Source organism: Eubalaena glacialis, chromosome 6 (assembly GCF_028564815.1).
Source record: "Eubalaena glacialis isolate mEubGla1 chromosome 6, mEubGla1.1.hap2.+ XY, whole genome shotgun sequence".
Taxonomy (NCBI): Eukaryota; Metazoa; Chordata; class Mammalia; order Artiodactyla; family Balaenidae; genus Eubalaena; species Eubalaena glacialis.
The window spans coordinates 120132782-120159339 of record NC_083721.1 but is presented as its reverse complement, the minus strand read 5'-3'; the positions used below and the strand labels follow the sequence as shown (position 1 = coordinate 120159339).

General features: G+C 39.0%; 2 protein-coding genes across 2 annotated transcripts in view; both read left to right on the top strand.

Annotated features, from left to right (window-relative positions):
• The window catches only part of CPB1 (carboxypeptidase B1), a 39260-nt gene extending 30827 nt beyond the window's left edge, over nucleotides 1–8433 (top strand). Inside the window, exons 10-11 of the mRNA XM_061193565.1 lie at nucleotides 6439–6523; nucleotides 8246–8433. Of these exons, the coding sequence (XP_061049548.1) occupies nucleotides 6439–6523; nucleotides 8246–8433 (273 nt within the window). The remainder of the gene's footprint in view (nucleotides 1–6438; nucleotides 6524–8245) is intronic.
• Nucleotides 8434–15233: 6800 nt separating this feature from the next.
• Nucleotides 15234–26558, top strand: part of CPA3 (carboxypeptidase A3) — a 33748-nt gene continuing 22423 nt past the window's right edge. The window contains 7 exon segments of the mRNA XM_061193564.1: nucleotides 15234–15249; nucleotides 15252–15300; nucleotides 15398–15473; nucleotides 18233–18357; nucleotides 26075–26177; nucleotides 26287–26365; nucleotides 26368–26387. Coding sequence (XP_061049547.1) covers nucleotides 15234–15249; nucleotides 15252–15300; nucleotides 15398–15473; nucleotides 18233–18357; nucleotides 26075–26177; nucleotides 26287–26365; nucleotides 26368–26387 — 468 coding nt within the window.

The window sequence follows — 26558 nt, the reverse complement described above, 5'->3', positions numbered from 1 at the left end:
GTATCCTGTATTTTTGGCTAAATCTGGCAACCCTGCAGGTAAAGTGTGATTTTAGCCGGTGTGACCTAGCAGCAGCGCTTCGGAGACACTTGTACTACCGTCAGCAGAGGAAAACAAGACATTCAGAGCACCTTTAAAACCACCTGTCTTCTTTTTCAGTTTTTCTCTCTAAAATAGTTTCTTCTTTAACATAATTACGTCTTTTATCTGACTTTCCTTTAAGCTAATTTTGCCTCCTTCCCTTCCCCCAGAGGACATCTGGCAGGGGGCGGGGGGCCTTTTTGATTGTTATCACTGTGGGAGTGCTTCTGGCACAACGTGGGTGGAGGCCAGGGGAGGCTGATAAACACCCTACAAAGCTCAGGACAAGCCTCCACAGCAAAGGATTATCCAGCCCACGTGTCACAAGTGCCAAGGCAGAGAAACCCTGCTTTAAGCAAAGGTAAGAAAAGTCTCATTCCTGGCCAAAGGTCCCTGGCTTTCACAGGATCCTACACCTCCTCACAAAGAGCTTACAATTTTCTGCAAATCTCAAGTGCGGGAGAGTACATTCCCATCATACGGCATTTATTTTTTAACATTTATTTGGAAGAAGCACCACCGCCACCGGGAAAAAAAAAAAAAAAAAATCTGGACTTTGCAACTTCAGCTGACTCATGCTTCACATTTTACCTGAATTTTAAAGAGCTTAAAAATATGTATTCAGATCAGCCAAAGAAAGAATTTGGTTTCCATCAGTGAAAGCATTGCCACGCTCCCCATGGAGTCTACCAGAATAGACAGGCTCTGCTCTCTAAAGCAGGCCTTCCCATACTCCTTGCCTTTTCTTCGTCTCAAGGCTTTGCAACCAGAGCCTGCACTTGTTTACCCTCCTCCTTTTTCTCAGAAACATATTTGTTTCAAAGGCTTTCTCCTCAGTCCCTGCCTCAGTAGGCCTTGGAGGCTTCTCCTTTTGCACCAAAATTATAAAAGTTCAATTCCTCATTGGTCCCTTGGTGTAAGCTACCCATTATCACAGGACAGAAGGAAGGAAACTGCCCCTAAAGATCATTTTGATGCTTCCATTATCACATGTATTCACCCAGAGGGATGGTTAAACTCAGAACTTCAAGTTAGAAACAAAGTTCTGAAGAAAATTTTCTTTGAATTGGTATATACCCCACCGTCAGTTTGGGGCTTTCGTTTTCTTGTACGGTAATAATGGGCCAGTGGAAGATTAGAAGAGGCAAAACCCCACTGTCGTGACACTTGGCTGTGTACGTAGAGGTTGCAATGAGGATCATGAGCACAGTCACGAGACGGGGCTTCCTGATCACATGTTACCTAGGAATGCAGGTCAGTGGAAAAGGACACCCTCGCCTTATTCATCTCACCAGCCCCCTGGAGCTCAGAGCCTGGGGAAACGTTACACTAGTTGGTCCTTTGTCTCTTGGGCTTTGAGTTAGATGTGACATTTTAGACTCTCTCTGTCTTTTGCTCTATGACCAAGGCCTCTTTTTAAGAAAACAGGTGACAAAAGAGAACATGCATAAGACGTGGTAGGAAACTCATATCTAAGGATTAATAAAGGCTGGCCATGTTTGGCCTTGACTGAAAGCAAAGTTTTCTCTGAGGCTGATTTATATTTAGCTTCCTTCTGTTCTTTACAACTGGTAAAACCAGCTCTAGCAACACTTCTTTTGAAGTATTCCAAGGCCACAAGGAGAAGTGAAAAAGAGCACAGGATTTAAAGCAAGAAGAACCTAGCTCAAGTCAGCCACTTATGGGGCTGCATGCCCTTGGGCAAGTTCTTTTATCCTCTCTGAGTTTCAGTTCTTTTATCTGTAAAATGGGGATAAAAATACCTAGCTGTTATCAAGAGCTCTTTGTCAAAGTCTAAGGTTTTATGTAAATGTTAGTTCTTATTTTGAACCCACTGAGCAAGGATGTAAGATCTCCCTCAAATGACAGGTTATATAGAAAGTGTCATTAATTAGAGTTTCAAGACATGGATCATGCTCTCTGATGTACTATTGTTTCTGCCAGTCTTTTGTCAGCTGTCTTAGTCCCTTTTTACAGAAACATGCAAGGAAAAGGAGTTACCTCTCTAATATTTTAGCAAATTCAGGAATCACCCCTCTCTCTACCATTTCTGGCAGGGGTCAGTCACCCAGCTTGGTTGGAACATTCCCACCAAGTGTGCTGCCCCCATGGCATTCCATTCTGCTAGAAAATTCTGTGTTGATGAAATGTGGACAGATAATGTTAGGAAGATAAATGAGTATCATTTGTAAAAGTATTTGAACTCTTAAAAAAAAAGAAAAGACCCACACTGATTCCAGGGATTTTTGTTACAACACTTGTAACTTAAAATATGATATTTTGGTTGATTAAAGTCTGCTCTGACTTTTTTGTCTCTTGGCCTCAGAGGGGCTGAGAGAAAGGGTCCACAGACTTCACTTTTTTTATCAAAGGAAATAAGTTAAGTGCCCAGCAGAGGTCAGTGTCTAAATGTGGTAACCCATCAACCATCACTACATGGCACCACCACTCTCCCCACAAGCACCCTCAATCTCCACTCAGGGGGGTCACACTCCAGCCTTTGTAGAGCTCAGCACTCTGCACCCCCATCCAAATCAGGCTCACCTGAAGCCCTAGGAAGAGACTAAATCAACCAACCAACAGTGTGCTAGGTGTTAATGCAATCTGCTGAGGATACTAAATGAATAGCCAAGAATCCTCCCCCCACAAAAAGCTCACCTAGGGGACAAATAGATGCAAAAACAAATGATTACAGCACAGAGTGATAGGAACTCTGATAGAGACATGTGAGCCCTCACAAAGAAGGGGTGCTTATTGCTCCCTAAGAAAGTTGGGGGCAGCTTTGCAAAGAAGACGACATTTAGACTGAATTTGGAAGAACAATAGCAAGCCTCCTTGTGAACATAGAGGGAAAGAGAATTCCTACAAAGGGAGAAGGACACCCAACGGTCATGGAGGTAAGGAGAGGCGGGGAAGTGTACAGAAAGTAGTTCAGGGAAACCTCGCTCGGAAGGAACATGGGGATGTAGGGCAAGTGATGCAGCCTGAGAGCGAAGAGTGGGACACACTCACAAAGACTCTTTATGTCAAGAGAGGAGGCCAGACTTCAATAGAAGGTGAGAGAGCCACTGAAGGATGTGATGATGAGGTGACGGTCAGAGGACGAGTGGTGAGGCAGACATCAAGATGAGAGAGCAACTTAGGACAAGGAGAACCAAGGCTGAGACACAGACTAGATGTTCCTTCAGTGGGCACCCGTGACAGGAACAAAATAACAGCCATTTTAAGTTCACATCAATCTTAGGTATTGCTTCAGCACCACAGGCAGAGCAACTGTTTCCAAAAGATGCCTCTGAAGGCTTAGAAAGCACTTGGTTACTGCTCTGAGGAAAGGCAAACTAAACATTTTTGTGTGGCCCTAAGGGTAGTTATGACTAAATGGATAAGTTGATAAATCAGAAGCAATAACAGATCACAAGTAAGCCCCTTCAATTTTGCCAGGTAACTCAAATCTTATGTTACACCAATAAAAATATTGAGAGACTTGAAGGCCATCTGACACACAGGAGGTCAAGAGATAAAGACAATGATCTTGTCTTAAATTGTCTATAGTCATCGTAACTTCTCACATTTGGAACTAATCCTGAAGAATTTCCTTTTTTTCCAGCTCTACTGGGATGTAATTGACATATAACACTGTGTAAATTTAAGGTGCACAATGTGATGACTTGATACACGTATATACTGTAAAATGTTTACCACATTAGTTTACACACCCTCTACCTCACATAATTGTCATTTTGTTGTTACGGTGAGAACTTTAAAGCTCTATTCTCATAGCCATCCTTAAGTATAGGACGCAGTATTGTTAACTATAGTCATACTGCTGTACATCAGCAGTCCCCAACCTTTTTGGCACCAGGGACCAGTTTCATGGAAGACAATTTTTCCAAAGACGGGGCTGGGGGGTGGTGGTGCGGTGGTTCAGGAGGTAACGCAAGCGATGGGGAGTGGCAGAGGAAGCTTCGCTCACTCACCCGCCCTCACCTCCTGCTGTGCGGCCCGGGTCCTAACAGGCTGCCGACTAGTACTGGCCCAGGGGTTGGGGACCCCTGCTGTACATTACATGCCTGGAATTTATTAGAATCTTATTTCTACTAACTAAAAGTAAGAATTCAAGGTTTAAGGGGGAAAAAAAGCAGAACAGAAGAAAAGCCTGAGGAAGGTAAGCTAGGGAAGGAATAAGAGTTCTTTAGGATTCGAGGTTCTGCCTTACAGAAAAATAAGTAACTAGAAATTTCCTTGGATGAATCGCAAGTTAAAGAAATTGTAGAACAGTAGGAAACATGTTGTTTGCCTACCAAAAGAACAAGTACCTCACCGTGTTTCACATCTCTAAAAGATGGTTTTAAATGTATTCTGAGCATTGTGCAATGCTGACAGATTATTTCTCATTTCAACTGGCAACAGGCCCTATACTAAAGCATGGAGAGAAGACCTAACTCTAGTATGTTGGTTAGAATAAGATTAAACAACAGAAACAATACCTTTAGATCACAACAGTAAAGATTCCATACAGTATGAGAAAGCACATATTAGTTTACCAGTTTGGGAAAAAGGGAAATGAAACCCTAAAATGTTCAAATTACTGTCCCAAAACTCTAAGAATAATAAGTTAGTTCCAAGAAACTGATTGCATCATTTCAGACCAGAAAGTCATGATTTAAGTTTTATAATTCCTTTTAAATTTCCAAATTTACCACTTGTTTCGATGAAGCATTGATGCTTTGGGAGCTGAAATTCTTGACGTCTTACAGCCATGCCCTCATCAGTTTGACTTAAGACTTTACTAAACTGGTTTTAATATTAGAACAAGGATTAAGGGAAGCTGTCATTTTGTAAAAACAGAATTATTCTGATGTCGTCACCAACTTCAACAGTTTTCCAGGCATATGTACAAGACAATTATGATGCCAAAGTAAGAAATATAGCTAGTTTCATAGCCAGAATGAGTTACGGCTAATTCTCCTGTAGTAACAATCAGATTCACAAATCTGTGTTCTCCAGACAGAAGAGTAAAGCTTGCTTTCAAAGTGATTCAGTTAAATAGACAATCTGTCAGTGGACACTGGAGAGTTTACTGTGCAGAGAGGAGCTGAGTGCACAGCCCTTCTCCCTGGGGCGCTGGGTGTAGGGGCAGGAGGGCAGCGGGTCTGACGAGAAGGTGATGCTGCTTCTAATAGAACAAAAAAAACCCCATAAGTTAATACTTGCTACTTTTTTAAATTCTGGAATTCAAATGTTCTGCCTTTTGAAATAAAATAAATGTTCTCTAATTTTTCAGTCTAAAAAATCTTCCATGCTGGAACTACTACTCCTCCTTGGAAGTGTCCATTCTTAAGCATTTTTATACTATCACTGAAGGTTGCACCACTATCCAATCATTCTTCTGAGTGGTTTTTAACACTCCTACCCCAACTCACATAATCCTGTCATGACTTAATCTTTGCTTTATAACCTGCCCTATTTCCAGGTGGTTTTTGCATTGTTTCGTTTGGAATTATTTTGTACGTTTTTGATTTTTGTTTGTTTACCTCTAATAGGTAGACAATCTCTTTGCACCACCGTAAAGACCTCCTTGCCTCCTGCTTTTCTCTCACAAGCTCCAGAGACAAGATAGATTTGCCAAACTCATCCTTAGATATAACCTAATTCTTCATACACAGTGACATTTTACTATGTCAATAAATGTGATATCTGGGACAGTTACAAATCACTATAGCCTCATTTCTCCAGCCTGAACTAAGGTTAAAAAAAAAAAGTTTAACAAGCCTAAATAAGAATTCCAGGAAAAAAAGAGCAACTAAATTCTATGTAAATAAAAAAGAAAACAAAGTAAAAGAATAAACTCTGAATACAACGGAATTTACAGCTAGGACCCAGATTTTACTGCAACGGTCATTTAAAATAAATGTAAGGACCTAATTCTCAAATAATAGGGTAAGAAGAGTGCTAACCATCTCAGAGTTTCAACAAACAGTTACTGAGTAACCACTAAGTAACAAACCCTGGGCTAGGCCCTGGGGACACGGAGATAAAGGACAGAAAAAGTCACTGAGAACTCAGAGGGCGGCTAATGGTATTGACACAATATGACACAACTCTGTGTGTGACAAAGGGAAGCTCAGAGTGAGTGCTTGAGGAGGGCATTAGGGAAGACATCCTTCCACAAGAATCACTTGGATCACATGACAAAGTTCGCTGGAAAATGGGGATGCACACTGAATAAGTTTAAAGCACTAACCCAAACCGTGACTTACATGTCTTCAACGTCTTAAAAATAATGTACAGATGTTTGGTTTTTTTGTCAGTGTGTGCTTTTATTTCTTCACTCACTTACTGCTGGCTCTTTTGCAGAACAGCATGGCTAAAGCTGCCATGAAAGAACTTGCCACACTGCACGGCACCAAGTACAAATATGGCCCAGGAGCTTCAACAATCTGTAAGTCTTGGCGTCAGAACTGTGCAAAGAATCCACGTGCTTAAAAGGCAACAAATGGTTCCCAGCGTCTTTCCTTTCTATCATTTAAAGCATGTGACTTTTGCCTGACAGTGAATTGTTTTATAAAATATGTAATCAGTTTCTTGTTCAGAAAAAAGGGGGAGGAATATCCCTTTCAGCCCATGGAAACATTTGCTCTCCATAAACATCTATTGAGCATGTACCACTTGCCAGGCCCTCAGTAGATGCTAGGGGAGAAAGGAAAGAAGGATGGAGAGAAGGCAAGAGGGAAGGAGAAAGGAAGGAGGAGGATGGAGCAATCTTCAAAGAACCCACAGCAGGGAAGTGGAAAGAGTAAACATTAATTGTCATACAGGAGCTAAGTGCTTCGACAGACGGATGTCTAAGAAAAGAGCACACCCAAAGACTAACCACCCCACCCTATAGTATCAGGAATGAGTTCCCAGGATGATGACACAGAAGCTTTATCTGGAAGGACAATTGCTGGAGGAAAGCAATAGAGGGAAGGTTTTCCTGGCTAAACAGACGGCAGTTTCGAAAGGCTACTTCAGGCTCAAGCTACTTTCAAGGGATGCGAGCTAGTGGCAAAAGAGATAGATAGGGGCTAGACCTCAGAGCCTTGGGGCTGCAGTTCGGATTTCACTGGGAAGGTGCATTCTGCAGGCCCCATTTTCAACTTCTACATATATTTGCCTTTGCATGATTTCTTTCCGCCCCAGGTCTTAAAGGACCAGAAATACAAGGAAAAAAGGCCAGTCCCATCATCAAGGGGGTTTCAATGCAGTTGGAGAGGCTCCAATCCTGAGGGGTTTCTAAAAGCTTCATGTAGAATACAGTTTCCTGTAGTCTTGTCCTTTATTAAACTTCTCTGTATCAGATGGGGTATACTATTTTCTTAAGGGGGTTCTATCAGAAATAACCCACAGTGACATTGCACCTATTCACATACTGTGAACTTCTTGTAGGTTTTCTTCAGGCAAGTTCAATGAGGTTTCTCTTTCCATTACAGTGTAAGCCCCTGGAGGGCAGGGGCCATGTCTCTCCTTTGTCCTAGCATCTCCAGAGTTGAGCACATGGCCTGCTGCTCAGTGAGAGCTGTACGATTGTTGACTGACTGACTGAATGAATGAACAAATGAGTGATTGAATAAATGAATGACATCATAACTGTCACCGAATGAATAACTGAAGGAATGCCTAATCTATGCCAGGCCATATGCTAGACCCTGAAGAAACAAAAATGAAGGCACAGCCCTGCCCTCAAGCTGCTCCAGTTTCATCATTCAGCACAGTTTCAGCAGGGTTTGGAGTCCTCTCCTCTCATCAGTCATCATGCAGTTTTCCTTATTTTTCTAGGAGATACACATCCTTTTCCCAGAAACTGTATATATTTTGTAAACAGATTACACACTACATAGCACAGTTTACCTCAGCATACAAGCACTCTGAGAAGTTTATATATTACAAATTACATACTTCCTGGGGTATTAAACACATCACTCCCACTAAGTAGACTTAGAGGTAAGATTGGACAAATTTTTAAAACAGCCCCATAGCTTTTGTGATCCAGTTTACTAGAAAATTTGCCTACCTATACTGTTTTGTGCAGTAAAACATTTGTAATTATAAAAGAAAGCTGGCGGGGTTTTTAAATCTCCTTCCTAGATTTAAAATTTTTCTTTCTTCTGTTTGCTCATTTCAGATCCTGCTGCTGGGGGCTCTGATGACTGGGCTTATGACCAAGGAATCAAATATGCCTTCACCTTTGAACTCCGGGATAAAGGCAGATATGGCTTTGCCCTCCCTGAATCCCAGATCCGGCCAACCTGTGAGGAGACAATGCTGGCGATCAAATACATTACCGGCTATGTCCTGGAACATCTGTACTAGCCCAGAGCGCTAACAGCCTTATTTCTAAATGTTCACTCTTTGTTTCTTTTCTATCCTGAATTCTGACTTTTGTTTGCCTAGATGTTTTCCAGGTCCTCCTCTTTCTTTGAAGATTCTGGGTCTATTAAACTACCTGGGTCTTTAATATTGATCATAATAAAAATGAACCATTACAATTGAAAAACCTGACAGACTGTCTACTTCTTTGGGGGACAAAAGATGTGAACGAATGACTGAGGCAAGCCGTGCACAACCAATGATGTAGGTCAGCCATACGGGAGTTAAAGCCCTTGGAGTGTTGCCAACCGTGGCAGACTGCAGACATGCACAGGTTATAGTGGGGTGCTGATGAGGAAGAAGACATATAAGGGGAAATCCAGGACTGTAAAATGTGGTACAGGTGAAACGATCCAATCATGGTTTAGCTTTCATCTCAGCTCACTCAAGTTATTTTCTGAGCTGTTTACTACATGCCGAGCACTTTGCTAAGCAATTGAGGACAGAGCAATGAAAAAGAAAGAAAACATTTCTGCCCTCAATGGTTCTATAAGCCACTTGAGAAGATGGACATGAAACAAATAATTATTTAACTAATTATGTAATAATTAGTGATTTAATTTATATTACCTATCTGATGTGGAGGAGAAAGCTCTCTCAGGAAGTGCTAAAGCCTGAAGAATGATTCACAGTTAGCTGGAAGAAGGGAGCACCCCTGCCAGGCCCTGTAACTATGCAGAAGCTGTAAGAAGAAAGCAAGAGAGGGTGGAACTCAGAGAACTGAGGGAAGAGGGGCATGTGAAAGGGCTGAGGAGGGAGTTGGGGATCATATCAGGCAGGGTTAGAGGTCATGTTAAGGATTTGGAACAACTGATCTAAGAACAATGAGAAGCCTTACGAGACGGATCCAAAAAAATATTGCTGCGATTTGTGTCAAAGAGTGTCCTGCCTATGGTTTCCTCTAGGAGTTTTATAGTATCCGGTTTTACATTTAGGTCTTTAATCCATTTCGAGTTTATTTTTGTATATCGTATTAGAGAATGTTCTAATTTCGTTCTTTTACATGTAGCTGTTCAGTTTTCCCAGCACCACTTACTGAAGAGACTGTCTTTTCTCCATTGTATATTCTTGCCTCCTTTGTCATAGATTAGTAAGTAAAGGAAACCAAAGCAAAAATAAACAAATGGAACCTAATTAAATTTAAAAGCTTTTGCACAGCAAAGAAAACCACTGACAAAACAAAAAGGCAACCTACTGAATGGGAGAAGATATTTGCAAATGATTTGACTGATGAGGGGTTAATACCCGACTTCTATAAACAGCTCATACAACTCAACATCAAAAAAATAAACAACCGAATTAAAAAATGGGCAGAAGAACTGAATAGACATTTTCCCAAAGGGAAAATGCAGATGGCCAACAGGCACATGAAAAGATGCTCTACATCACTAATCATCAGAGAAATGCAAATCAAAACAACAACGAGATATCACCTCACACCTGTCAGAATGGCTATCATCAAAAAGAACACAAATAACAAATGTTGGTGAGCATGTGGAGAAAAGGGAACCCTCCTACACTATTGGTGGGAATGTAAATTGATGCAGCCACTGTGGAAAACAGTATGGAAGTTTCTCAAGAAACTACAAGTGGAACTACCATATGATCCAGCAATTCCACTCCTGGGTATATATCCAAAAAAATATAAACACTAATTTGAAACGATACATGCACCCCAATGTTCACAGCAGCATTATTTACAATTGCCAATATATGGAAGCAACATAAGTGTCCATCAACAGATGAATGGATGAAGAAGATGTGATACATATATACAATGGAATACTACTCATTCGTGAAAAAGAATGAAATTTTGCCATTTGCAGCAACATGGATGGACTAGGAGGGTATTATGCTCAGTGAAATAAGTCAGAGAGAGAAAGACAAATACTGTACGATATCACTTATATGGAATCTAAAAAATACAACAAACTAGTGAATAAAAAAAAAAATAGGCAGATTCACAGATATAGAGAACAAACTGGTGGTTACCAGTGGGGAGAGGGAATGTGGAAGGGGCAATATAGGGGTAGGGGGAAAAAGGGGTTATTATGTGATTTTATGAAATCATGTGTGTGAAACTTTTGAAAACTGTAAAGTACTATAGAATTTAAAGAATCTTTCATTCAATTAAAAAAAGAGCAATGAGAAGCCACTGGAGATGTTAAATTGTAAATGACATGATAAGAGTTTTTTGTTTTTTGTTTTTTTAAACACCAGCCAGGCTATGGTGTGGAAAGCAGACTGGAAGTGAAACAAGAAGGTACCAGGGACCCTGGCTGAACCAGCTGGGCCTAAAATGAAAGAGGCAAAAATAACTCTATGACTTGTAGGTCAAACATGACTTGAAGTTTTCCAGAATTAAAACTGAACGTGCTAGTAATGTTGGAGAGTACTGTGCAAAGTTCAAATTTTAAAATATAATAATATGTATTTAGATTATAATTTGGGGGCATTGCTTACTTTAAAATCATAAAACAAAACATTACCTCATTGTTTTCCATGTAGATTCAAGGAAGAGAAGGTTCCATATCTAGCATAATATGTTGAAATATCTATAACAGTGTTTCATTCAAAAACATAATCCATTAACGTCACAATGATTTGTTTGGAAGCTGTCAAGCCAAAGAATGATTAATTGCACTAATTGTCCACTAGATGGTAGCAGTGCAGCTGCTACAATTTGTCAGGCAACCATCTTCAAAATAATTTAGTAATAGATCATTTAAATAGGCACAGAAAAAGAGAGACCCTTAAGTGCCAAAAAAGAAATTCCCGTAAATTCTTAAGCAGTATTGATGCTAATTTTAAAAATAGACGTAATTTAGTGAAATAATTGTTTCTTTCTCCCATTCTGTTTAAGTTATATCCATGTGAATTGCAAAGCTAACTCAACCATACTTAGCTGAGTGAAGTTATCTTGCTGGAGGTGTATCATTCAACTCAGTTCCACAGGACACTCCCTTACCCTACCTCTAGCAGGTGCCATCGACGTCTAACTAAGGGATGCTGTGGCCCAAAGTTCAGTGCTTTAAAACAGAAATTAGGAATATACATGGGCTTTTCTAAAATTTCAAGGAATTTTCAAGAAGAATTAGAAATAGGAAAGCAAATAAAATCCATGTACCTGAGATTTCCTGCACTAGAGACATTTTTGCGATATCTCTTGCCAACTGAAAGTTAACAGCTAGCAGGCCAGCAGTGCCACTTGCCCGAGCTTCACCAAGAAAAAAGAGAAAAGAAGTTTCTGCTTTAGGCCTTCCCAGTGCAATATAGTACTTTATGCCTTCCTGCCCGGCTGACCAGAGACTCTGCTGCTTTGCCAGGCCAGACATTGCCCAGCCTTGCCCACACAGGAGCCCCTGGCTGTGAGGGCACCTCTCTTCTCCCTTTCTTTGGCTAATTCCCACCCTGAGAAGAATCTAGGACAGGCTCTGAGCTCCTTCAGTCCCTAACTCTCACCTCCCCAAAGCAGCAATTAACAAACAGCAGGGGCTCAGCCCCCTGGATCTTTCCTACCTCAAACAGTGTTGCTACAAAATAGCAAGACTGGTTTCCCAGTCTGGAATATAGGAGGTCTACATATCTAGAATCGCATCTCATGTGTTCACCTGCTTTGCCAGATAACCTATATGCATTGGTCAAAGAGAGAATTTCAGGAGTAGAAGGAAGATGGCGGAACCATGATAGTTAATGATTTGGGGGCCAAATGGGGTCTTGATGAGCCTCTTAGGTCATCTCATTTGAGCAGGTAGTCACTCCCCCTCTAGCCAGGTCTGACACTGCCTGAATCACTCACCCACGTCTCTGTGCAGAAATGCCACCTTTCCTGCAACTAATAAAGACAAGTTTCTCTGCAGCATTTTCCAGGGCAGTTTCATTTCAATGTTAAAAATCCAATATCCATAACTAAAGGCAACAAATTTTTCTTTCAACATATCCTTTATGAGATATCGAAAGGTATTCCAGAAGTTTACTATATTTGATTTGAAGATAGAGAATTATTTGAAAGATTGTAGTAAATCACAGGAGAACTTTCACTTCCATTTTCTAGGACATTTCTTTTATAGTGATAATGTTTGAAAAATATGCAGAAAAGCATAGTTTAAAAAATACAGTGGTATTTTTAACTGTGTCTAGACATACAAAAATCCTAGGAGTGCAAAGATCCAGAAAGATGGAAAATTATTGTCGTGTGAAGCATTCAACTTTAAACATTTTTAAAGAGATTAAATTAACCTATGAAACATCACACCATCTTACATAGTCAATCCTAAAATGATATGGTGTCTAACAACTATTCATCCTACTCCATGCATATGCCAAGACCTTTCATAAATCTTGATTCAGTAATACAAGGTTTTACTGAACTATGCCTGCTAAGAAACCATACTTGTTCTGAGAAAGAGCTCCAAAATATTCTTGAAATCCATCTATTGTACTGTTTTTCAGAGGCTAAATAGATTGGGAGGAGTGGGAGGTCTTAAAGCATCATATGTCTCTGTCCTATTCCAGAAACAAGGAATTGTCAATATGCAACAGATATTAAGAAGTCAAAGATTATTTATCATCAAAGTCTTATCTTGAGAAATACCAGGATCCTTCAAACATCTACTTAGATCCCCAAATAAAAGTGTCCTTCCTAGCTGACCTGAAAAACAGACACACAAGCCTTTTCTATACAGTTTTAAAAGTGGTCACACAGAAAAAGGCTTTAACATAGAAAATATACCAGAATGCTAGAATTAAGAGTGACTTCTATTTTCTTCCTTCAACTTTTCCATATTTTGCTAAATTATTTTCAATGGGCATTTATTACTTTTAGAATCCAAACAAAATTCCTAAAAGCAAAACTATAACATAAATTTTTTTTTTCTTTAAGCAGTCCACATTAAAACAAATACAGAGAGATATTTTGGCCTTACAGGACACAGCTACCACTTTAACCTGCCACATGATACATGCTCATCAGTTCTGCAGCCTGACAGTGGCCAGCAAGTGTGTCTATAGAACTTGACAACTGTATTAACTGCTTAGAGGACACAGGCATGTTTTTGTACCTACCATCCACCAAGTCCCTTACGTACGCGTCTCATTTAGCCCTCACAGCCACTTGTTAAGAGTCCCACATGCATCCCTATTTTACAGATGAGGAAACCAAGGCCTGGAATGACTAGGCAGCCTGCTCAAGGTAAAGTAGCTAGTGTCTGGGAGCCACCCTGAGGTTACGTTTGTCTAACTCCAAAGTCAAGTTCTTCCTTTTCCTCTGTACTCCTGCCAAGCGCCCCCTTAGAATCAACAGAGCAAGAATTTGCCTTGGGATTTTCTAGTGCTGATAAGCTTGTCCAATGTCAAGAACATGAAGGCATTTGCAAACCCCTCCACTTCCTTACCTGCAGGGTTGCAGCAAGGGAACCCTCTTGGGGGATCCGTCACATTGCACATCTATCAGGTGGAGAGGAATGAAGCTATCGCTGCTATACATGTAACAGGGGCATCTCCCCAACAGTATTATTTTGATAATAAAAATATACAACTATGACTCTGAGAAGTTTCATGTATGACCATCTATACATGAAGAGGTAGTTTTAAAGGAAATTCTAATAAGTTATCTGATTAAATTCACTCAGTATATTAGGTTACCTATAATTCTGGGTAAAAGTGTTGTCTTCTCCCAAATAACCCATAATTAACTGAGTTTTGTTCAAGATTAAAGACCGCCCCCCCAAGACACTGTTTAAAATGGTTTATAAATGACTTTCAGTAATTCAACTTTCAAAAAGCATTTATTGGGCACCTACAGCATCTAGACCCTGAAGAGAGCAGCCCATGAACAAACATTTGAGCAACCATATTATCTTGCCCTCTAAATGTCCTCAAGTTGCTTTACGAATAGGGGTTCCCCCTGAGGACAGAGGGAGGGAAAGGGGAAAGGAGTGGGATGTGAGTAATTTAGCAATTTCTGTAATGTTTACTTCTTTACCAAGAGAGGTACCGAGAAACGATGGCAAAAGTATAAAATCTAGACAGTGAACATATCAATGTTTTCCAGATTACTTACAATATGTTTAGTATATTCAAAATAATTTGTAATCAAAAGTTCTTATTTTAACAATTTACAATGTAGCTTCAAAAACATATGTTTTAGAGGGGTGGGATAGGGAGGATGGAAGAGAGGGAGACGCAAGAGGGAAGAGATATGGGCATATATGTGTATGTATAGCTGATTCACTTTGTTATAAAGCAGAAACTAACACACCATTGTAAAGCAATTATACTCCAATAAAGATGTTAAAAAAAAAAAAAGTTTTGCTATTAGGGACCACCCATCAAGGTTCTGTGGCCAGATACTCAAATTCATCTCAGGTTCCAAGTGCAAATTTAAACCAATTCCTTCCATTCTTCAATTCAGTTGTATTTTAGAACAAAGAACTGGGTTCAAATCTCATCATACTAGTTCTGCTTCCTTGGGCAAGTTATTTGCTAAACAAGGAATTTGCCTCTTATCTCATCTGTAAAATGGGTATTCCCAATTGTAAAAGGTATATGAGTAGCATGGAATTCACCTGTCACAAAATGGGCATTTAGTATTAGTGTTGCCACCTTACTCCCCTCCCCAACTAGAAAATATGAGGGGGGGGGCATTTCGTCCACCAGAACCCTAAGAGGAAATGAGTTGCTCCTCCAGATAAGAGCTGAGGCATAAAACTGGCAGAGGGGCTTGGGACAGGCAAAGAAGAACCATGAGGTTCATCCTGCCTCTGGTCTGATCGCTATCACTCTTGCAATTGCTCCTGTCCGCTTTGACAGGTGAATCTTGCCGCCCTGCGTTCCAGACTCCATGTGGGAAGAGGAGTATGAAACGCTTCTTTACAGTTTACATGTTTCATCTTTTGTATTCTTAAAGGGAGAAGGTGCTCCGTGTGAAGCCCCAGGATGAAAAACAAGCAAACATCATAAAGGGCTTGGCCAAAACCAACCAGGTAAAGCAAATAGAGGGGTTTTTTAAATCTTTTCTTTCTTTTCCCTAAAACCTGCTTCTTTTGTCTTTTATTTTCAATGCCCACGGAGCTACCAAAGACAAAGATAGGGGGAAGTGACAGGAGCTACCTGGATAATTCAGCCAGTTGCCAGTACTTTCCTTGTTTTTATTTATTTTTCCCCAAATTACCACTTCTGTTTTCCCACCCAAAAGCTTTGCAAACAACAGCTTTTTCTAGGTGAAAGTGTGAAACAGGGAGACGTACCTGACACCTTTATCATGGCCTCTTCTCCCTCCCTGCTGGTAGTGCCTTGCCTGCCACTCTCCTCACTCCCACACTGATCTGTACCAGTGGCATAATTTCTGTCAAAATTATGATAACATCAAGGTACTGGTTAACTGATAACAGCAATGCACTGGTTGATAATATCAAGATGTGACCCTTTCCAAGTGCAGGTCCATTGTGAAAGAAAACTCTTAAAGTTAGATCAGTCTTCTAAAATCCAGTGGGCTAAAGTTATCATTTTCTCAGTTATTCAGCTGCTCCTACGCACAAGACACACTGTGCCAGCCACCTTACATACATCGTTTCAAATTCTCCATCAGACTTTCAATGTCAGTGTCAAAATGTAACTTGTTGAAAACAGAATAACTTAAGTTCAAAGACAGTAAATTAAATGACCAAGATGACATATCAAATTTAAAGCCAGAATGGAATCTGAGATCTAGTCAGATACCCCCTTATCTCCACATCAAATCAATCAAAAGTTCTGCCTGTACTAATTCCCAAATGGTTTTCAAATCCATCCTCTCCTCTTCATTCCTCTGTCACTGCCGAATTCATGTCTGCTCTACCTTTTACAGGGACAATTTCAATAGACAATTACAATTTGTCTCGTGTTCAGGGGTCTAGCCCTGCCTCCCACAAAGCCAAGTACACATGGCACCCTGCTTGCTCTCTCTAAAGCTGGACAACTGCATTCCTCCACTTGAAGCTTTTTAGTGAGAGGCAGCCTAGTCTGGAAAGAGCATGGTCTTCAGAGGTTCAAACCCCAGCTCTACCCTAGCTCTATGCCCTTAGACAAGTTACTTAACCTCTCTGGGACTCAATTTCCTCCTCTGTAAAGTGGGGATAACAATCACACCTACTTTCTAACGTTGTTGTAAAGACTAAATGAGCTAATATTTGGGTAATGCTCAGAAGTGGGCCTGGCCGTAATAAGCACCGTAGAAGCATCTTCTGTTGGGATCGGGGTGCTATTCCAAGCACTTCATAATCTCCAACCTCTGCACTCCACCCTCTTTCTCACCCTTCAAGCACAATAAACACCAAAAACTCGCCCACTTTGGCCCTACACACCTTTTCTCAGGAGGAATGCACTTCCCTCTTTACTTGGCTCACTGCTATTTATTCTTCAAGACCCAGCTCAGGCAGTATCTCCTGGAGGAAGTCCTTCTCTGTTCATCAACTCTCATGACCCAGTTCGGGTTGCTTGTCGTGCTCCTAGAACACTTGTGCTTGCCTCTGGCATTGGTCAGCATGTTGGAAGTGCATATACGGCTCTGTGTCCCACACTAAACTTCTTGCTTCTCTTTTATTAACCTCTACAACCCTGGCACCCAGCTCTGGGCCTGGTGCTTAGTAAATGCTCATGAAGGTTCACTGAGCCTTAACTCTTGTACTACATTACCCTGTTGGAACAGAGAGATTGCTATTGTGATTAGATGGCCCTACCTTTACATCACACGTTACATCTCTCACATGTCTAATTCAGGCTGTAGCTTCCTGATCCAAATAAGCCAATAAATATTGGTTGGTTCACTGCAGCCCCCTATTGGCACATAACTGATTGACCTAGAGGTAGAGAGGGAGTCAATCACAAAACAGGCAGGTAGATTTAGACACGCCCACAAGCTTGGCATGATGGGTAGAAAGTGAGCACTTTCTCTACATTTCCAAGGTTGGGAAATTATACTTTGTTGGGTTTCACAATTGAGTATGATTTTGAAGAACACGAATTGGAATCTTCTTAAATTACTTTAATCTGAATGCTATCTTTATAGTCCCATTCACCAAATTTCTGAAAGTCTCAGCTAGAGGAAGATAAAGAGAAGGGAATCAGCAGTTGCTAAATGCCTGCATGGCCCACATGTCACAGCTGTTTCACAGTCTTCACAACACTCCCAATGGAGGACTGTTAGGCCCTTTTTTAGGGGCGAGGACTGAAACTCAAAGAGTTTTAGTAATTTGCCCAAGGACATACTGCTAGAAAAATGACATGGCTAGAGATTATGCTTTCATTGGACACAAACCTTCCAGGAATTCCAGAGTTTACAGGGACATCTGGTTCTGAGGCCTGACTCAGGAGCAGGGGCAGGGGAGGGTGATGCCATATATTAATCCATATTCCCAATTAGAGACAGATGCTGTGGCTAAATCAATTGTGAAACAACTCCAAATGACCCCAAGATGGTAGAAGCAAACAGATTAACCAAAAGCTGCTCATTCTTTTTGCAACTGTACATACTATGTCCTAAAAAAGTGAGCAGTACAATAGTTTTTTTCCCACTCCCTAATATTCAACAGTTCTTAAATATATTTGCAAAAATCTCATAGGTTTATTAAGAGAAGAGTCCACACTTCAGTCACGTTGAACCTCAAATTCCTTTCATTGTGTATGACACATAGTCATTTCTTAATAAATATGTGTTGGGTGAGCAAATAAACAACTGCGACTAACACTGAACTCATCTGCACAGCTTGACTTCTGGTATCCAGACACCACCCACCATGTAGCTGCTAACATGACAGTGGATTTCTGAATTAGTGAAAAGGAATTCCAGTCCATTCAGGCTGCCTTGGATCAAAATAAAATGCACTATGAGTAAGTCCTATGCAAATATTCAAATGTGCTAGAGACTCAAAGTCTTGGAGTCTTGAAATTGAAAGGCAAGTGTAATTTTTCAATTGGGCCCCCCAAAATGAAAGCTCTACCTATGAGATAAAACTTATAGTTACTTCCAAACAGACTATGGAGGCCTGCTTATAAAAGTGATGAGCTCAAACTTGGCCACTCAACTTCTATCTTATGTTTGCTATGATCTGCAAGAATGACAATTATGATATCTGCCATCTCTAAAACTCAGCCCCTGGTAAGGACAGAGTGCACGTGAGCAGGCATGGATGGTTTGGTCACACTCGTCACCCCTGCCAGGTAATCAACCCAGAGCTCAGCACTACTGATGACTACCAGCACCACATTCTTGTATTTGAATTCTCCTGATACATAAAAGGAGACCCTAACAATGTTCATCCTTGAGTCAGAGAAGTAGGAATGTAAAATACATAATAAATAAATAATTCTTTATGAAAGAAATTCTTCCTCAGAGAAAGCAAAAACAATGCAGTAAAATAAGACAAATCTAAGAGGAGAGAATTCTCGACTGGCCAAAGATGCAGAAATGAGTTGCTGTGGTCCCACAGAGAAATAAAAGGAAATTGGAACTTAGCACTAACCATGGGTCATGCACATGCAGTCTGGGCCCTGGGGCAACAAATAAGAAGGGAGCCCAGAGATGAATATCACAAATCGACATACAATATAGAAAACAAAATGTGTTTTTATACTTTAAAATATTTAGCAATTTGATGTACTGAGGGATCCTGTACTCCCCCAGCCCTTGTCATTCCAGCAGTCCCCTTTATTAAGACCCCCACCACTCCAAACTGCTAAACACCAGTTCTTTCTTTTTGACTTGCTATTTCATGCCTCTGCTACCTAACTTAGTGCTGTAACTCAAAAGGCCTTCTACTTCTGGCTCAGACAAAGATCCTATAATGTCATATTACAGAGCAGGATTTATTGCAGCTCATCATGACTTGATTGTATTTATTATATTGCTTCAATATTCCTAGTAAATATAAATATTATTGAAATGAAGGAAACACATACATAGACAAGTAAACAAAAAATATTCCTGTCTGTGGCTTAATGGCTTAAAGTCACAGGCTATTATGTGTGATTGTTTTTATCACTGTCTTTGTTTTTGTTGTTGTTTCAAGAGGGCTGTAAAACAAATGTAGAAGTTAATATATGGGGAGAACATATTCAAAATTAATTTATACCAGCATTTAAACCTTTTTAATTAATATATTGATATGTGTTTTTCTATGATTTTATAAATTGTGTCATTAAAATTAGAAGTAGACACTTTATAAATATACCTCCAAATCACAGAAATTAGTAGTGCATTATGGACTGTATGCTTTTGCTAAGGTCGCTATGACGTCTTGATTCTTTCATCTAAAAGAAATCACCCCTCTACCCTATATACTCCCTGGTGACTGTGTCTCTTGAATCACTTCACAGCCAGACTTTTCAAATGTGTGCCTCGATTATTACAATCTTCACTTTACTTCATTAATATAAACCTGACCCAGATTCCTATGATCAACTAATTCTTACAAAGTATCTAGCCCAAGCTAAAATATATTTTAGTTGGCAAACTTTGTATAATTTGGTTTGAACAGCAGGGTAAAAATGAAGCAGTATGTTTCCTTAATATCCTGGTAATGTAGACAAGCAGCTAGTTGCTCAACACTGAGTGTCGATAGTGGAATAAATCACTGTTACAGAAGACACCCAGGCAGGGGGCTGCCATCTTTCCATTATATCAAATAACTCACATAAGCCCTTTCTCCTCTTTGGTCCTCTCCTAGCCTGGAACAATTCTGACTCAAACAGAGGTCTAAATCCAGATCCTCAGGAACAGTGTGGTTTTCACTTTGTCTTATGCCAAATACTTCCTTGCTATCTACATCAAGAACCAAAGTGTTAAACTACCTATAAAAACTAGTTTTATCTAATTAGGAGATGATTTCTAGAAATTGGTCCAAATTAGCCACAGTTGTGAGAAAGCCACATAATTAGATAGTTACCTTCCTCAGAAATATAAATATGTAAAGTGATCTGTGCAGACAAGAACTATTTAAAATCTTGTCTCCAAGTACTAATTATATAGGTAATTTTATCTGCGTATTAATTACATGTGTTACTTGGTGTCAGTCAGTAACAGAAGAAGGTTCTAAGAACAGAAACATCTGGTTGGACCCAGACACCAGTCAGAACAAAACCACATTAAGAGGCTGGCTTGACACAATGATTTACTAAGACACCCTTCATTAGACAGTGCATATAAACCACTATTTAGTTTAAAGCATCTGTGGGATATTTTTTTTAATTTTCAGAAAATTAAATTACCAAGACAGATTTTATTTTAAAGTAGCATATTTGCTCCCTTTCTTTCCCTTTACACTCTTACAAAATCACAAAAGGCCAAGCCTAAAAAACAAATAATATGTGTATACTAACAAACCTGAACAGACTGGTTCAATAATGTCTAAAAGAATGCACATCCCTTGGACTGAGCCTTAAAGGACAGACACCATATTTAGAGTCAGCAGTTGAAAACCCTAGTGCTTTTACTAATTTTTCTACATTTTAGATGTTCGTATTTTAGATACATTTTAGATGATCTCTTCTTTGATCAAAAGTTAAAATTAGAAAATAAAGAGTTGTTAATGAAAGGTAATTCAGGAAACAACAACTAATATAATAGTAAAACTCAAATCATACAATTAAGTAAAATCTTATTAAGACCCACATAAGATTATGTGAGAAATGTGGAAGAGATCTATACCAAACTGATCATCAACACTTCATGTTAATGTCTAATTACCTAATAATGTTCAGTCAGATACAAATCCATATTCCAAGTATATGCATGGTCCTATCAAATAAGTATTTCAATCAAATAAATCATTCTAATGTTTCATCCTATTCATTTTTCCTTCTGCTCCACATTTTTATATATTCCTTACCCAAGAATAAAATGGGTATTGTTAATACCTGATACAAATGTCAAAGAGATGTTGGTCACGGTGGAAAGCAGAAGAGTGTGGTAGATAAGAATATAGATTCTGGAGTGAAGGTGTCTGAATCTAGTCCCATTTAAGCCATGCATTAGGTATTTAACATTGACAGTGCATTTAGCTTCTCTCCATCTCATTTTCTTCATCTTTAAAATGATGTTTCATAGGGGTTTCATGAAGATTGACTGGGACCATATAATGTTCTTTGGCTGGTTCCTTTACTACTTTTATTAATGCAAGTGGACGAAAGACCACTTATACATGTGCACACACATGCACACACGCTGTGCAACAGGGGATAACGAGAGACTATCATCAGCTGCACCCTTCCCCTCCTACTGAATAAATCAGTGCCTTAAAGTTTATTATCCAACACAAAGGTATGCCTCAAATGTTGGGGGAAATCCATGTCGATAAGTGCCAAGTATGATACAAAGTAACCCAATTAGGGAGTTACTGGAGACAAATGAGATCCTGTAGAAACCTGAAATCATGCTTTTTGAGTAGACCCTATCCTGCAGGAATGTGGACATGGGGGAAAGGCAGTCCAGACCAGTTTATAAGACATGATAACGACTCTGTCTCCCTGAAACATCCTTCCCCACTACAGTTACACACACACACACACACACACACACACACACACACCGAAGCTCATGGCAGTCACATATACTGGCACACAGTTCTCCATTCCTTCCTTTTTGTTAATGGAAGTACACTTGAGTACAATATTATATTCGTTTCAGGTGGACAGCATAGTAATTCAGTATTTTTATAGATGACACTCCATTAAAAGTTACTACAAAATAATGGTTATAATTCCCTATTTTGTACAATATATTCTTGCTGCTTATCTATTCTTATGTATAGTAGTTTGCATCTCTTAATCCCATACCCCTATCTTTTCCCTCTCCACATCCCTCTCCCCACTATTTTGTTTTCTAAATCTGTGAGTCTGTTTCTGTTTTGCTATATATACATTTGCTTGTTTTATTTTTTTAGATTCCACAAATAAGTGATATCATACAGTTTTTGTCTTTCTCTGTTTGACTTATTTCACTAAGCATAATATTCTCTAGGTCCATCCATGTTGCTGCAAATGGCAGAATTTCATTCTTTTTTATGGCTGAGTAATATTCCATTGTATATGTGTGTGTGTGTGTGTATACACACACACACACACACCACGTATTCTTTATCCATTTGTCTGTTGATGGACACCTGGGTTGCTTCCATATCTTGGCTATTGTAAATAGTGCTGCTATGAACATTCGGGTGCATGTATCTTTTCAAATTAGTGTTTTTGTTTTTTCTGGATATATACCCAGGAGTGGAATTGCTGGATCATATGGTAGTTTTATTTTCAGTTTTTTGAGGAACCTCCATACTGTTTTCCATAGTGGGGCTGCACCAATTTACATTCCCATCAACAGTGTACAAGGGTTTCCTTTCCTCCACATCCTCGCCAACATTTGTTATTTGCAGACTTTCTGATGATGGCCATTCTGACAAGTGTGAGATGATATCTCGTTGTTTTGATTTGCATTTCTCTAATAACTAGCAATGTTGAGCATCTTTTTCATGTGCCTGTTAGCCATCCATATGTCTTCTTTGAAAAAATGTCTTTTCAGGTCTTCTGTCCAATTTCTGATTGGGTTGTTTTTTTTTTTATAATTGAGTTGTATGAGTTGTTTATACATTTTGGGTATTAACCAAATACCCAAATTGTCAGTCATATAATTTGCAAATATTTTCTCCCATTCAGTAGGTTGTCTTTTTGTTTTCTCGATGGTTTCCTTTGCTGTGCAAAAGGTTTTAAGTTTAATTAGGTCCCATTTGTTTATTTCTGCTTCTATTTCTTTTACCTAAGGAGACAGATCCAAAAAAATATTGCTACAATTTATGTCAACGACTGTTCTTCCTATGTTCTCTTGTAGGAGTTTTATGGTTTCAGGTCTTATATTTAGATCATTAATCCATTTTGAGTTTATTTTTGTATATAGAGTGAGGAAATGTTCTAATCTCACTATTTTAGATGTAGCTGCCCTGTTTTCCCAGCACCACTTATTGAAGAGACAAGAATGTTTTTTCTCTATCACATATTCTTCCCTCCTTTGTCATAGATTAATGACCATAGGTACACATATTTATTCCTGGGGTCTCTATTCTCTTCTATTGATCTATGTGTCTGTTTTTGTGCCAGTACTCTACTGTTTTGATTACTGTAGCTTTGTAGTATAGTCTGAAGTCAGAGAGAGTGATACCTCCAGCTAACTGAATCCAACAATATATAAAAAGGATCATACACCATGATCAAGTGGGATTTATTCCAGGGATGCAAGGATGGTTCAATATTCACAAATCAATCAATATGATATACCACATTAACAAAAGGAAGGATAAAAAAATCACATGATCATCTCAATAGATGCAAAAAAAGCATCTGACAAAATTCAACATACATTCATGATAAAACCTCTCATCAAAGTGGGTACAGAGGGAATATATCTCAACATAAAAGCCATTTATTACAAATCCAAGCTTGGGTTCAAGCTAGGTGAAAAGCTGAAAGCCCTTCCTCTAAATTGAGGAACAAGACACAGATGTCCACTCTTGCCACTTCTATTTAACATAGTATTGGGAGTCCTAGCCACAGCAATCAGACAAGAGTAAGAAATAAAAGTCATCCAAAGTGGAAGGGAAGAGGTAAAATTATCACTATTTGCAGATGACAAGATACTTTACATAGAAAACCCTAAAGTCTCTATCCAAAAACTATTAGAACTAATAAATGAATTCAACAAAGTTGCAGGATACAAGATTAACATGTAAAAATCTGTTGCTTTTCTATACACTAATAATGAACTATCAGAAAGAGAAAGTTAAAAAAAAAAAATTCTGTTTAAAATCGCATCAGAAAGAATAAAATACCAGAGCATAAACTTAACCAAGGAGGTGAAAGACCTATATTATGAAAACTATAAAACACTGATGAAGGAAACTGAAGATGATACAAATCCCATGCTCTTGGATTAGAAGAATTAATATTGTTTAAATGGCCATACTACTCAAATCAATCTACAGATTTAATGCAATCGCTATCAAAATACCCATGACATTTTTCACAGAACTAGAACAAATAATCCTAAAATTTATATGTACCCACAAAAGGCTACATATTGCCAAAGCAATCTCCATTCCTTCTTTTTTACTCTCTAAAAGCAGCAGGAGGGAGTCTTGAAATTGTCAACATAGGATTCATTTTGCCTCTTCTCTGAACTTACCAGCTCCCTGATCTTGGGACTCAGGCTTCCTGGAGAGCTGGTCAACTGGGCAAACTTTGCACAAGCCTCAGTAGACTAAGAAGACTATAGATCTGACAGCAATACCCAGGGATTTCACTCCTTGTGATGGAGGCATTGCTGTATATGGTTTAGCTAGAGTACTGAAGTCATACATCTCTAAGTTCAAATCCCAACTTCTGTATTTTAGTTATATCCACGTTGGAAATCTACCTAACCGCTATAAAAATGGGAGTTGTAACAGTACCCAGTTAAGAGCGTTGATGTAAAGATTAAGTGAAAAATGTAAATAACATGCTGAACAGAGTGCCTGGTATGTAAGAAAGACTCAATAAACAGCCATTTCTATCATTAAATCCTCAGGGATAATTATTTATCCTCTCACCTATATTTAGGAACAATTTTTAACAAATTAAGCAAATCTTGGAGTGCTAAAATAATATTTGAGAGAAAGTAATTTGGTTTCATCTACTTAAACCTGGCTGCTGGTTAGTGGAAGGGCTCATGAAAATAACATCTGGCCATAGTTCTTAATTTCCAGCCTTAGGCTTAATTTCTAGTCCTTATCAGCAACAATCTGTTACCATTCTGATGTCTTCATGCAGCTGCATTTGTGGAAAGGTCGTATTTCAGCTCACACGATTTTCTTTTGCTGCTGTTATCACAAGAGCTAAATTGATATATGTAAGTCTAAAAATATTCTTAGATACGAGCTTCCTGTGACTAATTAATACTGCCGTATGCTACAAATCAACCTCTGAGACCATAAAATCTCTCTTTTCCCTGGTTCCTCTACTTCTATTAATGCAGGTGGAGCAAAAGCCACATACCCTCTTTAGAGTTTAAGACAACTAATTATGTCTGTAGAGACAACCCAGAATATAACTTCCAAACTTCTCAGACTTCATGTGAGTTTTAGTGCAACATGCCCCACCTGATTCCAAATTTGTTGTCATAATTTTTTTCTCAGAAATCCCAGATTCATCCTAAGTCAAAAGCCAAGCATACACTGAGTTAGATATAATATGCATAATAATGTGCTTGTCAGTGATGTTAATGGGAATCAATATTCATGAGCAGTACTTGGTCTCATGTGCTAAATAAACTCTAATTAAGAGTATACCTCATTTATGTTCTTCCTCTACACTCAGATCAGTCAATCAGCAAGAACAGCACAGCTCTAGATAAATGGGAAGATTGGAAGCCAGACACATGACACATCTAAAAGACATGGTTACAGAATAATGAAGAAACAGGGTAAACTTGATCTAAGATAGAGATGAAGGAAGAGAAAATTTCTGCAAATGAAAGATAACTGCTTTTCTTTCTCCAGTAAATGTGTATTTTATCGTTCCCCCTGTCAAACAGAATCTTGATTCACGATGTACAAGAAGAGGTTGAGAAACAGTTTGATGTCAAAGAAGATATCCCAGGCAGGCACAGCTATGCAAAATACAATAATTGGGACAAGGTATAGTATAAAATGCCTGCACTTCCAAAAAGAAAAATGTCACCCTCAACATTTGTTGTCTTTTAGTTTTCTTTTATTCTAATCTCTCAAAATTGTTTTTGTTCTTAAGATTGTTGCTTGGACTGAAAATGTGGTACATAAGCATCCTAAAATGGTCTCTCATATTAAAATTGGAACTACTGTTGAAGATATCCACTGTATGTTCTCAAGGTAAAAGTAATTTAAGAACTAGATTCTTACTATTGTTAAAAAATATAAATGTAAGAGTTACTTTGTGACACAACTAGCTAAATTTTAGACAATAAAAAGTCTTATTTCTTTGAAGAACATATAAGCTCTAGACATCCATTCAAGAATAGAAGTGCCAGGTGGTTTTAGGTA